Source organism: Artibeus jamaicensis, unplaced genomic scaffold, assembly GCF_021234435.1.
Source record: "Artibeus jamaicensis isolate MK-2021 breed Jamaican fruit bat unplaced genomic scaffold, CSHL_Jam_final scaffold_847, whole genome shotgun sequence".
Classification (NCBI taxonomy): Eukaryota; Metazoa; Chordata; class Mammalia; order Chiroptera; family Phyllostomidae; genus Artibeus; species Artibeus jamaicensis.
Window position 1 is genome coordinate 26,175,004 of NW_026522057.1, and position 16,462 is coordinate 26,191,465.

Here is a 16,462-nt window from a genome sequence, read left to right on the forward strand (position 1 = left end):
AACACTACCCATTCACGAGATGCATTACAGGCGCAAAGTCAGGCACAGAAGCCAGCTAGCTGACAGGCATATAATAGTAAAAGGTAAACTAACAGAATTTCTGCATGGGGAATTATGGGTGTGTTTCATTTTCTTTGTGTTTGCATTCTCTAACATTTCTACTACAAGGTATATTACTGTTTTTGAAGGAGAAAAAGTGATTTAGTCCAAACACGCTAAAAAGAAGTAGACAGGGTGTCTAAAGGCGTGGGCTCGGGCCTGGACCCCTGCTCTTCCACAAACCGGCCAGGCGACCTTGGGCAAGTCACCTGACTTCTCCATGCCCCACACCCTGGCCATTGAACATGCAAAGATAACAGTACCACCATCTGGGGGGGTGAAATCATCAGCATAAAAGGCCGTTGCACAGTGCCCGGTACCCAGTAAATGCCATGCAAGCGCTCACCAGTATCATCCCATGAGCTGGCAGACACGGTTCTATGAACTGCAATGCCTGAAAAAATGCTTACGAAATGGTTTGAACTTGCCCGAGAATTCTGAAGGTCAGGGGAAAGAGATTTTAGATAAGGGAGCAATGGGAGAAGGACAGAGATGGAAGATGACAAAGCTCAACGCTCTCAGACAAGCAAATGGCACGAGAACCGAATAGAGCGCGGAGATGGACACAGATCCGGAAGTTTCCTTCTGAAAACGGAAACTGCTAATGGGCTGCAGGAAGGTCATTCACCAGGTGCAAACTCCTCTGGCTCCTGCTGCTCACCCGCCCATTTTCCACAAAAAGAAAAGACTCAAAGATGTCTTCTAAATGTGTATCACCATTTATTGTAGTTTGCATTTGGAATTGAACAGAGGACATTGTCTGTGGAGGGGGGGAAAAAAGGAAAAGAAAAAGAAAGTATGTTTTTGTAGACTTAATTTCTTCAAAACACTTTATGGTTTCAAATCCTTTTTTACCCCAAAGGAAATTCGAGAATTCAAGTATGTTAAGTAGGGAGCGGTAATACAAAAAGTCTTATGTTTCTGTGCGCGTGTGTGGGTGTGTTTTGCCTGTGTGTTTTTACAAGCAGACGTACCTCACATTCCTTGCACCCCTTTTTTGCTTTGGTAAGGCCAAGCCCCAGAGGACACATCATACACAGGACCCCTGCCTTGGACTCACAGACTCAGGAGTCGAGAAATTTATGTACCCTCAGAGGGTAACTGTGAAGGTCGAGCTGTCCCGGAGCGTCACACCGCCGCCCCCCTCCCCCGCCGAACCCTGCGCCAGCGTCCCGGCAGACGGAAGCACTCCCCTGGTTGCAGCTGCACCTTCAGTTCCTAAGAGAAGGCTCATGACAAGGACCAGAGCAACAGGACTCTCTTCATTTTGCTTAGAATAATAAAAAAAAAAATTTAAAGGGACATTTCAAAAGAAAAAAAAAAAAAAGAACTGAAATTCCAATTCTGAAAATATCTTGCCTTTTTTATTAATCATGTCATCTAACACCAATTAAAAAAACAAATATGTGAATATGATATAAAAATACGACCCCAGGATTAACACTTTGTTGCAGGCACAGTTATCTCACAGAATATATGTTTGGAGGGCCAGGGATTTATTTTTGTTTTTGCTTCTCATAAAAAAATCCACAGCAGTGCAAGTAGGGGCGGGAAGGGGGTGGGGGGAGATTCTTTAGCAGCAAAATGTCCAAGGTTCTCTAATCACAATCAAATCAGTGGAGATTGGATTTAGGAAGAAAAAAAATGGAGGGGATGCGGCCCAGACCCATTCATTACCAATCACTGAAACACTTCCGTTGCAAAGCCCCCAGTGTGACATACGAAGGATGTGTTTCATTACACAGGCAATCAATCGTAAAGTGTGTCCTTCGAGCTTTTGACTGTTTGTCACTTAAATATATGTACAGGAATTGGGCTCCTCTTCTCGCTCATGTCCGTTCAGATGGCCACCGTGGGGTCGCTCTGGGTGGGCTCTCAGTATATTCGCCACGTCTGGTCTCCACGCGCGAAGGGCCTCCGCACCACCGATGCGGCTTCTGCTCGCCTCGCTGGGTTCGGCTGCTTCCGGCAGAAGGCGGCAAGGGGGACGGTTTAATGATCGCTGTTCTGTTTCTCTCTCATCCAGGTGTGAATCTGTTCTTTCAGTTCTGGCACTGAGAAAAGAAAAGGGAAGGATTAACGCCTTGGATGGGCAGGCTCTTCCTGAGACATGATGCTGTTGTCTACATAAATGGAAAGAAAAGGCCCTTCATTCGCTCAGTGAAATGAAGACGGAAGAAGAAAGAAACTGGACATGAGAAGGACTAGACTTCCAGAAAAGAGCAAAGAATGTTTCATGTCTTTTTTCTTTCTTTCTTTTTTTTTAATGAGCCCCAGGCATGACCCTGCGCTGGCCACCATCACAGGCAACAAGCGAGGATGAACTAAGGACCGTACATGCTCCGCCCCGGCCTGATGTACGAGCAACACCACCAATCGGGTGTGTCCTCGCCCATTGCCAGGGGGCTTGTTTCACGTCTTTTCCATTAAGTGTCATAAACTATGGACTTTCTGGATTTGATCAGTTCCCCTCTTGAATCATCACTGATACTGGTGCCGATGCCCCCATACCTGGTTCCAGCATGCTCTCGGTCAGCGTCTGCCGGTTGAAGGGGTCGGTGGGGGAGTTCAGCAAGTGCCGCAGAATGATGGAGCGGTCCATGATGGTGCCGGAGGGCAGCCGCACCGGGTCGGTCATCAGGGTGTCCATCAGAGGGTCTGCGGAGACAAAGCAGAACACACGCTTATCCAATAACAGGGCCTGCAGCTGGAAACCACAACAAAACCAAGCCCTCCGCCCGCCCCCCATCAGTGAAAAGTAAAACACATCCACGGCAATGACAATGGCTCGGTCCGGCAGGGCCCCCAAGTTCCGAGGGCAATCAGCATGCGAGTGCACATGCCACCTTGGGTGTGGGGGGAGTCAGCCACTGCTGGGAGGGGGACTGGGGAAGGAAGTGGGGGCCCAGCACAGCAGCAGCGAGAACGGCAGGCTAGACGCCCTCATATGGACTTCTCAGCATTCTGGGAAAACGCCAGTCCCCACTTGCAAAGGCCAGGCTGACCTTAGAATTCTCTCAGTTGTTACCTGGTTTGAAATCAGACCAAAGGACCTTTCCCCCCCTTAATTTACAACATGAACTACAAATAGGCAAACGTAATTTCAGACAGTCTCAAAAAGCAACACAGCACACCATTCAAAAGCTGAAAGCACAGAATGTCCCCTCTTTCCTTTCTTTTTTTTTTTTTAGATTTTATTTATTTATCTTCAGAGGGGAAGGGAAGGAGAGAGGGAGAGAAATATCAATGTATGGTTACCTCTCATGCATCCTCTGCTGGGAACTGGCCTGCAACCCAGGCATGTGCCCTGACTGGGAATTGAACCACGGTTGTTTAGTTTGCAGGCCCAGGCTCAATCCACTGAGCTACACTAGCCAGGGCTCTCTCTTCTTTTTTAAAGATTTTATTTATTTAATTTTAGAGAGAGGGGAAGGAAGAAAGAGAGGGAGAGAAATGGTGATGTGAGAGAGACACACAGATCAGTCACCTCTCGTAGGTGCCCCATTTGGGGACTGAACGGGCAACCCAGGCATGTGCCCTGACCAGGAATTAACTGGTGACCCTTGGCTACTGGAAGGACGCCCAACCGAGTCACACTGGTCAGGGCGTAACATCCTCTTTTTAATGCTACCTGTTTCCAGTTAAGTCCAATCAAAGGGTTCAGATTGAGAAAAGCGGCCACTTGCCTCGGAACTCGTCTGGAGCGTCGCTGTAATCGATCTCGGCACGCGCGTTCTTGGCCACTATCTCCTCTACTTTCTCGGCGAGGAGTTTGAACTTCTCTATCGCTATTGTGGACTTGATCCCTGCCTTCCGCAGCTTCGAAATGACTTCTTCGAACAACTCTTTGCTGTAGGATCTCTGTGGGTGGTAAAAGACAATGTGAGGTGTAAAGATAGTTTAAGTGGGAAAAAGCAAGCTGCAGAAAATACCAGAAGTATGATCTATTTATGTATTTTTCTAAAAAAGTCCTAAAATTGTGTGTGTGTGTGTATAAACACACAAAAAGACTGGAACAATACACACCACACTGTACAAGGTCATTACCTCTGGGGAGGGCTCCAGGATCGAGGCAAATGAATAGAATTTAAAAACATTTGAATTATTTTTACAGCAAACATGTATTTTAAAATTTAAATATTAACAAGAAGGAAATCTCGTCTACTTCGGCCCTCTCCAGGCACTGCGCCGTGGCAGCAGGAGAGGAGGTGGGCACCTGAGCTCCTTCCCCAGAGGAAACGTGAGGACAGCCCACTGGAGACCACGATCGCGGGCTCCCAGACCCTGCAGCTCTCTCGGTGAACACTCCTGGCGGCCGGGCGCTCTGCTGACAGCAGTAGACACGAACTCGGGAGAGTTCAAGGGCGCAGGGCACGGTCCAGGGGACACAAACCCACCACAGACCCTGACAAGCCTGGACTGGAATCCTGGCTCTACCAACCGCCTGCTGGGGGGTCGCAGGCAAACCCCTCACTCGGCTGAGCCTTTTCCTCGGTGTAAAAGGCGCCTAATTCATAGCAATCACTGCCACTTGTCAAAATGCATCCTAACTTGCATTTATGGCAAAAACACTGGCCGCTTGTCAACGTAGTGAGGATGATGCGAACAGAGGGAGAGAATGATGACGTGTGAGCCCCTAGCCTGTGACCAGTCACTTCTACGTGAGAATCTGCACTGGCACCTGTATGTATGGATATGAAGGAATTTAATTCACCTCCTCAGCACTTCATTCTCTGACAGACCTGCACTCAAAGTCCTCGGTCTTTCTTCTTTCTTTCTTTCACACCAGTCTCTGAAGAGGAGCACACAGCCACGTCCCCTAGGAAGTCCCTGCAGCTGCGGGGAGCTGGGAGGGAAGGGCGAAGGGCCTGCCCGGCGCCTGGCTTGGTGACAACCCTAAACACCGCCTCCTACTGCCCGGAGGAGTTCGGAGAGCCGTGGTTGTAGTTTCCTGGAACTAAATCACCACACAATTCACCAAAGACTTTATCTGGCACCCACTTCAATAAGCCACAGTCCCACCCCTCTGGGAAGGGGCACAGGGGATAAATGGCCAAGGGATTATATGAAGAGGCTGACGGGACAAACCCAAAACATTTTATACAGGGAATGACTGCAGCACTGGTATTGCTGTAGACACTGCTGAGGCCATTTCACCTTGAACTTCGGTGCATTCCAATAATTAAAGTCGTTTGTACAAGAAAGAATGGCACTCCTGTTAGACCACACTGTACAGCCCGCAGGCCCCCGTGGACCAAATTGGTTTCTACTCCAGGGTCCACTGCCGGCCCACCCAGCTTCTTCCTTCACCAGCAGACGCGTTCTCTTCCCTCCCTGCCAGCCGGACAGGAAGGGGGAAAAAACCACAAACAATCCAATTTGAAAAACTGGTGAAGGACCTGAATAGACATTTCTCCAAAGAAGGTGTACAAATGGCCAACACGCACATGAAAAGATGTGCAACATTCAGGGAAATGCAAATGCAAACCACAGTGACATACCTCCTCACTCCCATTCGAGTACCTATTCAAGAATGAAACAAAATAGCCAGCTCTGCTGGGGATGTGGAGAAATGGAATTTGGAGCCCTTACACCAGCGGTGCTCAATGTTTTTGGCAGCAGGGGTCAGTTTTGTAGAAGACAATTTTTCCAAGGACCTTGGCGGGGGGAGATGGTTTCAGGATAATTCGAGCACATCACATTTATTGTGCACTTTGTTTCTATTATTGTTACACTCTAATGTACGAGGAAATAATTATACAACTCACCACATGCTAGGGTTAGCATGTGGGCTTACAGAAACTGTGACCGAGACAGGAACACGGAGTGGAGAAGAGGCGGGGATGGAAGTGGCAAATGAAATAGCGGGCAGGCCACGTGTGGACTAAAACAGTTGTAGGATTCTGACTTACAGCTGCCACCAGATGCAGCTGTACAAGTGAAGTACATCAGCCCATTTGCCACTGTAAAGCCTGCCACCAGAAGCAGCCTAACTGTCACCTGCGTCCCTGGTAGGGTTTTGATACAAGTTTGCAAACATCTGATCCACTGTGGTGTCTGTGCAGGGAAACCTCTCTGCGGATGATGGTCTGTATTCGCAGCCGCTCCCCAGCACTGGCATCGCACCTCAGCTCCACCTCAGAACATCAGGCATTAGATTCTCTTACCGAGCGCACAACCTAGATCCCTCGCACGCGCAGTTCACTGTAGGGTTAACACCCCACTGATCCGCTGGTCGACAGGGGCGGAGCTCGGGCAGTGCCGAGGAGCTGCAGTAAACACAGATGAAGCTTCGCAGGATCCCCGCCCGCTGCTCGCCTCCCGCTGTGAAGGCCCAGCTCCAAACAGGCCACGATGGGTACTGGTCCGGTTCGTGGCCTGGGGGTTGGGGGTCCCCGCCTTACACGTTACTAGTGGGACTGCAAACTGGTGCAGCCAGTGTGGAGCACAGTTAGTTTGCAGCTCCTCACAAGGTTAAACACAGAATTACCACATGACTCAGCAGCTCTCCTCCCCAGTGTACACCCAAAAGAACTGAAAATGGGTATTCAAATCAGCACTCCTCATGAATGTTCACAGGGGCCCCATCTGCAACAGCCAAAGGATGGAGGTAACCCAAAATCCATGGTGCGTGGGAAAATAAAACAACATTCCATCCAGGTAATGAAATACGGTTCAGCCCCAAAAAGGAATGAGATGCTGAAACACATGAGACCACACGGATGAACCTCAGAAACGTTACGTGAAGTGGAGAAAGTCAGACACAAAAGGCAACATAACTTATGATTCCACTTATATGAAATATGCAGAACACGTGAACAGGTGCATCCAAAAATAGACGAAATAAAGACAGAGGCAGCCTGGGGCGGGTGAAGGTGGAACGAACAGTGACTGCCCACCTGGTGTAGGATTTCCTCTTGTTGGGGATAAAATGTTCGGAACTAGACGAAGGTCATGGTTGCGTAACGTGAGTGTACCAATGCCACCAAACGGTACAGTTAAAAAGAGTTTATTTATTTATTTTTAGAGAGAGGGAAAGGGAAGGAGAAAGAGAGGGAGAGAAACATTGATGCTTGGTTGCCTCTCACACGCCCTCCACTGGGGACCAGGCCCACAACCCAGGCATGTGCCCTGACTGGGAATTGAACCAGCGACTCTGGTTTGCGGGCTGGTACTCAATCCTCTGAGCCACACCAACCAGGGCCAAAGTGTACACTTTAAAATGGTTAATTTTATGTTATGTGGACTTGGACGGACTCTTTACTGTTTATTTTGAAACAGCACATGGCGCCGACAGCTCCAGGAACCTCAGAGTGCAGTCCGTCCACGAAACGGGGTCTGCCCGTGAAGGCCCAGCCCCACCTGGTCCCCGACACGGCTGGCCGAGCCACCCAAGACCTCCCTACCCCGGGCTCTCTCCGCAGGGTCAGGAGTGGAAAGCTCCCTGACTCTCTGGGCTGGCGCCTCTGCCACCTCTTCTGGACACTTGCTCTCAGCCTCTCTGGGGGGCAGGGAGAGAAGTCTCTCTGCTTCGTTCCTTGGACGGCTGCCGTTTTCATCTGCCTTTGTCTTCTCAGGAAAACAAGACATAGCAGACCAAGCCAAAGCAAGCGGAGACCAGTGCCCCCAAGGGAGAAAACGAGCTTCTACTCTGTTTTCCGGAGCTTTCTAGCCTCCCGTCCTTCTCCTCCCACCCCTAAGGCCCTCTTCCAAAACAATCACGTCGCCTGGGCCCTATCGGCCCACAGCCACCAGTGGCGACTCGCCCGACAGGACGAACAGCCCACCGTCAGAGGAGCACGCTCCACCTGCCGCACGTCCTCCTCCCCCGTCGCTGGCACAGCAACTGCCTGCTTCACGGGAAGAGCAGGCCCCGCAGAAGCCCGAGAAGACGGGTGTGTCACGACAGAAACCGCCGCCTCTGACTCAAGCCCAGTGCCGCCACGCACAGGGATCACCAGGCTATGTGGCCGTCTGGTTGGTCCCCGAGGAGAGGCAGCTGGCAGCACTCCTTTGTCACCCACTTGGTTTTGCTGTCTCGCGCAGGGTGTGCTGTGTTCACTCGCGCTGCAAACTGTGTTACGCTGACGACTTGTGAAGTGGCAGCCACAGGAAGGCAGACCAGGAGGAACGGGGGCGCGCTGAGTGACTTCCAGGCTCTCATGACAAAGCCGGGAGAGTCCCGCGGGACTCTGCACAGTCCCACCTCTGGCCAGGCTGGGGTCCAGCTGCCTGGACCAGGGAGCACTTCCTTCTCCGCCCCCTCGCCACAGGCCGCCATGCTCTTCCAGCCACACAGGTGCAGCCTGCAGTGTGGGCTAGACGAACGCTCCAGCGTCTCCCCCAGACACCTGCGGGCCCTAACCCCGTCCTTTGCCACGACTTCCAATGGAAAAACTGCTTCGGACGTGTGTTTTTTTCACTGCAGGCACTTTGTCAAGACCACATCTGTTGCTTAAGTCCAAAAGCTCCTACATTTCCCCTACTGGAATCTTTGGGTGAAGTATGGGTAAAGAACCTTCTAGAACGTCTACCAGTGGTTAACCTGAGATGTAATATTTGGACAGAAAGTGTGAACAAAGATGGGGAGACAGAAGCCAGCATGGGACTCTCTGGGGCAGGCAGGATGAGAAGACGGACTCAGGGCCAGGCACCGGGACACGAACCTGCCCCCGCCCCACCCTAACCTCTCACGAGCTATTTAATCTCTCTGCGCCTCCTTTTAAAACAAGGACTCCACCTGAACCTGTATCACAGGGTTTTGTGAGGATTAAATGAGTGAAAACATGAGAAGTGGTAAAACTTGGTGTTCGGTTAAGTAACAGCAGGTATTTTACGTCCCAGCGACGCAGGACAGAAGGACGCAGAGGGAGGGGACACCCTGCAGATGCCTGGCACGTCTAAAAGCGAGGCTGGACGGGCGGCCTGCGCTGAACTGGTAGCTGTGGCAACGAGCACACAAATGGCCATGACCCCGGGGACATGGGAGGAAGGGGAGGGAGAGTGGCACGACAGTGACCCGCGGTCTGAGACCGGAGAGACCTCGGGACAACGGCAGCTCTAAAGCCAGGGACTTGGAAGAAGACGTGGATTCCCCACGAAAGAGGGGCTCCCGGCACCACCCCGAGTTCGGGACTCAACCGGAGTGGGCCTGGGAGCCAAATCTCGTCGTCACGCCCAAAGGAAACACCGTTTCACCTCCCTTTAGACAAGTTCCCCTGGCAACTGTGGTCAGAGTTTCCACTTACGGTACTAAAAATTCCCCACACTGTGTTTTGAAAAGTATCCTTGATTTCAAGTGAGAAAAATTCAAGAACAGATGGCCACACAATCGCAGTCCTGCCCGGAAAACGGGCGCAGCCAGTCTGGTAGCCCAGGGCGGCGGCCTGGCCCCACCACCCTCTGAAACGCCACTCCCTCGGCACTGACCTGGTCGTCGGCGATGGCTTTGGCGAACCGCGCACAATCCAGCTGCAAGTAAATGTCTGTCAGCTGGTCCAACAGCTTCTTTGGTTCAAAGCCGTATTTCTCCGGGTTTTCGACTTTTAGGTCACGGCACTTGGGACCACAGAGTTGTTGAAGATTAAAGTTCAGCATTGCAGCCAATCGGGGTCCAAGTTCCTAGGAAATCACAGGGTAATAGGACAATTCATGCTGTTGAGACAAGCGACAAAGACCAAAACCCCCACCACAGCAGAGGGACAGGAGTCGGCAGGGTTACTCTTCAAAGGACTTCTCGTCGTACGTGCTGTGTGTACCACAAGCTGAAGAAAACTGTTATATTCAAATCCCATTTCTAATCCAATAATTCTGATACTTAATAGAATGTTGCAGGTTGATGGAATATTTGTAAGTACCAAGAAGAGGTAACCTTTTAAAGTCACGCTTTTAATGATAAAAACAATGGTCACTCTAATTCGCAAGAAACAGGTAAAAGAGGGAAAATTATCATAAACCCCAACCTAACACAAGTCACAGAAGTTTCTGAGTACACACGCTTTCAGCCGTCACCGTATGCGTTACTTTTGTGTAAGTTTCTGACGTCCCTGCCAGTTCAGACAGCCCCCCACACCATTTATGTCTGAATAGTTTTAGATCTGGCCAGTGAGCCAAACTTAGAGGAGACAGCCAGGAAACGGCTACCGTGCAACAGCCCCACGAGGGGGCAGGCTTCGAGCCGACAAGGACGACCCGGCTGAGGGCAGCGCAGGGAGCACCGGGCACGGGTCGGCAGTTGTGAGGCTTCCCTTCGTTACAGGGTTGTCATTAGATCTAAGTATTGGATTTATACAAAGGCCAACCTCAACTCAGCTTTGCAGGAACCTACTTTGCACAAAGCCCTCCTGCACTTGATTAGGAACCTGCAGAGTAAGGGAGTGAGAGGAAGAGGGCAGAGCTGGCGGGCGAGTTCTGTGGAGCGAAGGGAAAGAACAGGTCAAGGCAGGCACGGCGAAGGCTGGGGCGGGAGACGGCGGCCGCGGCGTGTAGTCCGCTCCCGTGTACGCGCAGACCTTGGAAAAAGATTAATTTCCATCGACATGAAAAGATTAGACTTAGCTTTCAATAATTTCCCTTAAACAATGAAGAATTTAGAGCTGCATACGGGCTTCATGATAACTTAGTCTTAAATAGCTTTTAAGTTTCCTACCTTCTGACAATCAACTGGTGCTGCCCTTGGGGCCACAGAACGTGACCTCTAATGCAGTTAGAGCAGCGCTTGGCAAACGACTTGTCACAGGCCCGAGCCAGCCCAATGCCTGTTCCTGCAAAGCGTAGCCACACACACCCTGTGAGTGATGTCTGCACATGCTTTGGCACGGCAAGGTATCCCAGGTGAGACCGTGTGGCCCACGAGCTGACCTGGTCACTGCCTGGCCTTCACAGGTGCAGGTGAAAGGAAGTCTACGTGCAACCCTCTGAGGGAGGCGAGTGTCTGGACTATCTCGTTCGAACAGCTGCAGGGACCAGAAGCTTTCAAAGGTGAGCTCTGTGTGGTTTCCAGTTCCACTGCGCTTGCCCGGAAATGAATTTATGGAGATTTGCAGGGGAAGGGGGAGAGGAGGAGCCTCGTCTCTCGAGTGGCACACAGGCCAGGGTGTGGCAATAAAGCAGCAGGAGAGAGTGAATACGGAAACTGGAGGGAACATGGACAGAGCACAATTACACTCCATTGTAAACGTGTCTCCACCCAGGCAATTAAGGACCAAAGCTCAGTCCCTTTCCCCACTACCGTGGTCCTGGCCCAGCTGCGGCGAAGCAGAGATCCTCAGTTCTGTCGCTCAACTTCGACTGCAGGAACGGGACCCGGGTTTTATGCACCATGTCAAGGCCAAACTTTTGGACAACCTTCAAGCTGTCATAAACCCGAAGTGTGGCTCTCATTGACCTTTGGCTTCTTGAGCGTAACCAAGCTACATCTAAGATGAACAAAGATCTTATACATCATTGATTATTTCTGCTTAATGTTCTATAGTTTCCAATGGATGGTACCTTACTTTTCCCATAAATAAAACGCAGGAATTGACGATGATAAAAGTGTGCCGTAGCCTCAGCATCAGCATCCAGAGTGCTGCCTAAGCAGAGAGGGAATTAAACTCACTTGGAGGCGACTATCTGCAGATTTCAGTCCATCCACAGTGCGGTGGCCATGAGCCTAACTGGGAGCAAGGTCAGTAATAAAACTTCGCTGGTCAGAGACTGCAACGCCGAAACGTCCAGGATTTCAGCAACTCTATTTAGTTACAAGTGACAATCTGAATGTGTAACCCCAACAGACAAAACAAAGTGTCTACTCACCGGTCGGAGGAATGGCTTCTGGACCTGCTTCGTGAGGATATGGAACATGTCCACGGTTTCGGTGGCCAGGGCGAGATAGGAGCGCGAGACACGCTCGTCCTGAGCCAGCTGGGACTGACGGGCCTGCTGCTGCTCCTAGGAAAATCGAGCAGATGCCAAACAAATCTCAGTGCTAGTTGTCAGCTCGCTGACATGCCCGGTGTGACAGAAAAACCCAGTCGGCTCGTAGGTGGGAAAGTGTCTAACGAAGCCAGCCTACTCGGAGGACAGAGCAGCCCACGGCGGCGAATTCTCCAGATCACTGAAGTCGGCTCCTTTTGGCATCAGAACCCTTTGGGACTCTGACAAGGTGACCCTGGCACATTATTTGACTTCCATGAGGCTTAGCTTGCTCTGCGATAAAAGAAGTCACTATCAACTCCTACGCAGGATGAAATAAGTGACTCTTATGTCATGTCTAGTGCACGCTAGTGCTAATAAAGGATAGTTCACTTCTCTCAGTAACAACTTGACTTAGTTATCGTTACTTTAAAAACATGCAACGTGATCCTGAGGCCTGTAGGTTTTGGCCCTGCACCAAGTACCTGTCGCTTGCTAGGCTTCTGAATGTCCTCTTTCCACCCTGCTAGGCTATCGCCCCTTTGACTGTCTGCATGCTTGCCTCCAGCAGGGTCCCCTCCTTCCGTTCAGACACGGGCAAGGAAACAAGATGACAAGGTGTATGTGACTCACGGGTAAAGGAAGGGGGACACCACCGGCTCTGAGACGGACAAAATACAGAAACACCAGTAGAGACAGCCTTACACCCCTTACACCCCGGTGGGGAGGCGGAGTGGGCAGAAGTGCCGAAGTATGATTGAGCGCCCCTGGGTGGGTGCCCTCTGAGCGCCTGCTCGGTGGAGATGCTGCACTACGGCTGGGGGACCTGTCCACCGACCCTCGGTCAAGAGCAAGCCCGCGGGATGAAAGGTCGAGCCCAGGGAGACATAAGAACAGCAAGGTGGGGAGGGCAATTCATCAGCACGCAAGATCTAGCCCTGCTACAGGTCAGCCCTCCTCTGGGCACTGGGGATAGAGAAGAGAACGTGACCCACAGGGTCCTGCCCTCACGGAACTTAGTGAGGGTGACACCCAACAAGCAGATGCACAGGTCAGACAGCGACAAAGAAATAGGCCAGGTGAGGGAGAGGAGTGCATGGGGTCAGGACGTGCTATTCCAGAAAGGGCAGTCTGGGAAGGCCTCTCCGTGGGGAGGCGACATTTAAGTGGCTAGCTGGAGGAAGTGAGTCAGCAGAAACCCGGGGGATGAGGCGCCCGGAGGAGGGAGCAGCAAGTGCAAAGGCCTGGCTTGGCAGCAAAGAGCCAAGAGTGCGGCTGGGAGCCGAGTGACAGGGAGGGCGGGGTCGGGGTGGGGGACCAGGCCCCGCTGCGCCCTCATGGCCACTCCCCATTGTGGGACTTGATGGGTGAGAAGGGGAGGCTGGGAGGACTCTGAGAGGAGGGGGGATAACGAGCAGGCGGAGGTTTTACCACCACTGCCTGGTACACAGGGAGAGATGGGCGAGGGCCGTGGTTGAGAGAGCAGACAGGGGCAACTACAGTAACCGGACAGGAGACGGTAGCGGCTGGGATGTGGGGGAAGGGGCCACATATGGATGCACTCTAAGATAGAGCCCAGAGGTTCTGCGAAGAGGGGGAGGAATCAAGAAAGACTCCACGGTGCTGAGCCAGAGCCGCTGTGGGTGGCCGCAGTCGCTCCCTGAGCCTGGCAGGCCTTGGAGGACGGCACCAGGGCTCAGGTATGGGCCCGTGAAGCGCAAGGTGCCTATCACACCACCCAGCGGAGAGGCACATCGGGGGCTGGACATCAAGCAGGAGAGAGCTGAGCTGGGGAGACACACTCTACGTCTTCAGAACACAGACTTTTAAAGCCTTGGAGCTGATGGAATCTCCTGGCAGAGATTCTCAATGGAGGCATCAGGCCACATCACTGGCATTAAATGGACGTGAGCCGGAGATGCTAAATGTCCTGCAATGTATAGACAGGCACTCATAGTAAAGAATCAATATCATGTCATAATTCTATTGAATTCAAAGTACAAACCAGCACCCTCGCTGCGAAACACTGACGTAGGGAGCAGGTGTGGAGAGAGGAGAGAGGAGAGAGGCCTGTGGGTCGGGCACCGCAGCTCGGAGGGCGGGAGCCGGGGAGCAGGCGGGAGGTGCAAGGCAGGAAGGGACTTTGAAGTCAGACAGAAATGACTTCTGAAATGGCACTTGTTAGGGGTGATTTATGCCCCTTTCCTATCCAGTAACACAGCCAAAAATTAATACTAGCTGTTCGGTCGTCTCAAACAAATGCTTTTAAGCACTGGCCGTGAACAAGACAGGCGAGTAAAGTCGGCGTAGCTGCCAAGGGCCCCGTGACCAGCGGGGAACCAGGCACACGCTGTGGTCGTGGCAGGACAGCGGGGCCAGCACGGCTCGCCCACGGAACCTGGCGGAACAGGCCTCTCCCAGAGGGAGCAGAAAAGCCAAGATCGACTGGGAGGACAAATCCCACCAGAATCCTGAGTGCAAGTCACACAGATGCCCAAAGATAAGAAGAAATCTCTTGCCTAGCACACAGAATTTGAGGTTTATTTTCTGGTTACTTTCATAAATCTTAACACATTCAGCTAATAAAAAGTTCTTCTCCAAAAAGCCCTTTAAAATGAAGAGGCAGAACACGTTTTCTGGACACAGCTGGGAAGACTCCGCAACTCATGTCTTAGCTTTACAGCAAGCGTTTAAGTTTTCTCCCGCCCCAGACCTTGAAGGTCACTTCGCGGACGCCCACGGGCGGGAGGAACAGAGGTACTGCCCGGAAGGCAGAGCCAGGCCTCGGGCCCCAGGAGGCCGCCCCCCAGGCCGCCCGCCCCGCCCGCACTCACCCGGGGCAGCTGCTCCCACTGCTCCTTGTTCTTCATCTCCTCCTGCACCTCGTGGATGCGCTTCAGGGACTCCAGACTCTCGTCGAGCAGAAACGTCGTGTCGTTGATCAGCATGTTTATGTAGCGAACGAACTGCTTCCCGGAACTGAAAAGGCAACGTGGTCACGCATCTCCCCGCAGCAAGACGCCACGGCAGATCCCAGAGAGGAGGGCTGGGCGTGTCGCCCTACAGGTCTGCTGACCTTGGCGCAACTCAAATATCCCGTGAAGGTCAAGTCTCTCCTTAGATTCTGTCGGTTTTTTTAGTCAGTTGTGACCAGCTCATTCCAGTGATGTGCTGGAGACACACTGCATGACTGAGGAGAGCCAACTGCTAATATTCTGGAATTTGGTGAGCGGATTCCCGTGGCAGCTTCGATTTGGCAACAGTGGAAGTACTTACACCCCAGAAAACTGGCACATACAGGCTTTTTCCCCTCCAGAGAGCAGGGTTACCAGCACACCCCTGGCTCATTCCCTCAATGACTCTAAGTGGAGAAAACACACTCAGACTAGGAAAGAAAATATGCTTAAATTCACCAGGATAAAAGAGAGCACAAATAATAACTGCGTATAAGAGACCAGAGAACTATGGATACAGTTGTTCCCGCTACAGAGAAAGGTGTGCTGAAGAAAAACAGGAAGCTGGGATACTGGTAAAGTGGGCTATTAGCTTACTCTGCAGAGCCTGAGGCTTCCACCCAATCCATGGCGCTGTCCTGCACCTCATGGTAGCGCGGAGGGACGCGCTTGGGGAACGGAGATGGCCTGAGCCACCCATGCTAGGCTCTGTGAGTGCCGGACTAGCGGACAGGGGAGGGCTACACTTCAGGACCTGACGCTGTGCTATCAGGGCGGGCCAGCCCGGGCCTTGGGGGGAAGAGGTTCCTGTGAGCAAGGGCGGGGGCCTGGCTCTGAGCGACATGGAAAGTTCCTGAGCCCCACTCGGATCGAGTTGTGGGCCTGCCTGGTTTCCGAAGCATGTGCCAGGATTCCGCTGGAACATAATTCTGACTATAATAGCAGTTCATGGAAACAAAGAATTAATTTACAGTTTCCTTTGAAGAAAGCTATTTCGCAGGTGGCTACTCCGCTGGTAACATGTACATTATTGACTAGTAACGCAGTTAACAAGTGACGGCTGGACTTGATCACAGATCTAACAGGCTGCACAAAAGATCCCAGTAGACAGGATGTCTCCTGAAGGGTAACGCGAGGTGATTTTCATCTCCTTTTCTTTTTAAAGTAATTTAGATGAAGTTACTAACTCCCAGGTTGAAGTAGGTGCTGAAATTCCAGGTAGGTAATGAAAAGTCCTTAATCGAGGTTTAGGGCCTTATATGAAGAACACCACTTCAAATAACAGCCCCAATCTAACTGTTTCTGAATCTGAACTCCTCCTCCCACTCGTAACTCCCAAGCTTGCTATCATATTCAAGACACCGTAAGACCTCGTTTTAGTCATCCTGACAAATCATCTAACACCGTAATCACAGAAACACTTAACACATCAGCACCTCAGGGTATTTATAGATTCTCTCCCCGTGTAGGCCATCCCCAAGGTGTCTTGACAGATCTGAAGTTCAGCAGTACCT

At 51.6% G+C, this 16,462-nt stretch overlaps 1 protein-coding gene and 1 non-coding gene across 6 annotated transcripts in view; both read right to left on the reverse strand.

The window, feature by feature from the left end:
- Positions 1-797: 797 nt before the first annotated feature.
- The window catches only part of UBE4B (ubiquitination factor E4B), a 101,014-nt gene continuing 85,349 nt past the window's right edge, over positions 798-16,462 (reverse strand). For all 5 annotated transcript variants that reach the window (XM_053660300.1, XM_053660302.1, XM_037165646.2 and 2 more), the window contains 6 exons: positions 14,829-14,973; positions 11,896-12,030; positions 9,529-9,720; positions 3,786-3,960; positions 2,611-2,757; positions 798-2,153 (listed from right to left, as the gene is read on the reverse strand). In XM_053660300.1, coding sequence (XP_053516275.1) covers positions 2,092-2,153; positions 2,611-2,757; positions 3,786-3,960; positions 9,529-9,720; positions 11,896-12,030; positions 14,829-14,973 — 856 coding nt within the window. In that variant the 3' untranslated portion in view covers positions 798-2,091. The remainder of the gene's footprint in view (positions 2,154-2,610; positions 2,758-3,785; positions 3,961-9,528; positions 9,721-11,895; positions 12,031-14,828; positions 14,974-16,462) is intronic.
- On the reverse strand, positions 2,364-2,505 carry LOC119064162 (small nucleolar RNA SNORA48). The gene has a single exon (XR_005085328.2). It is a non-coding gene; the product is annotated as a small nucleolar RNA SNORA48 (small nucleolar RNA).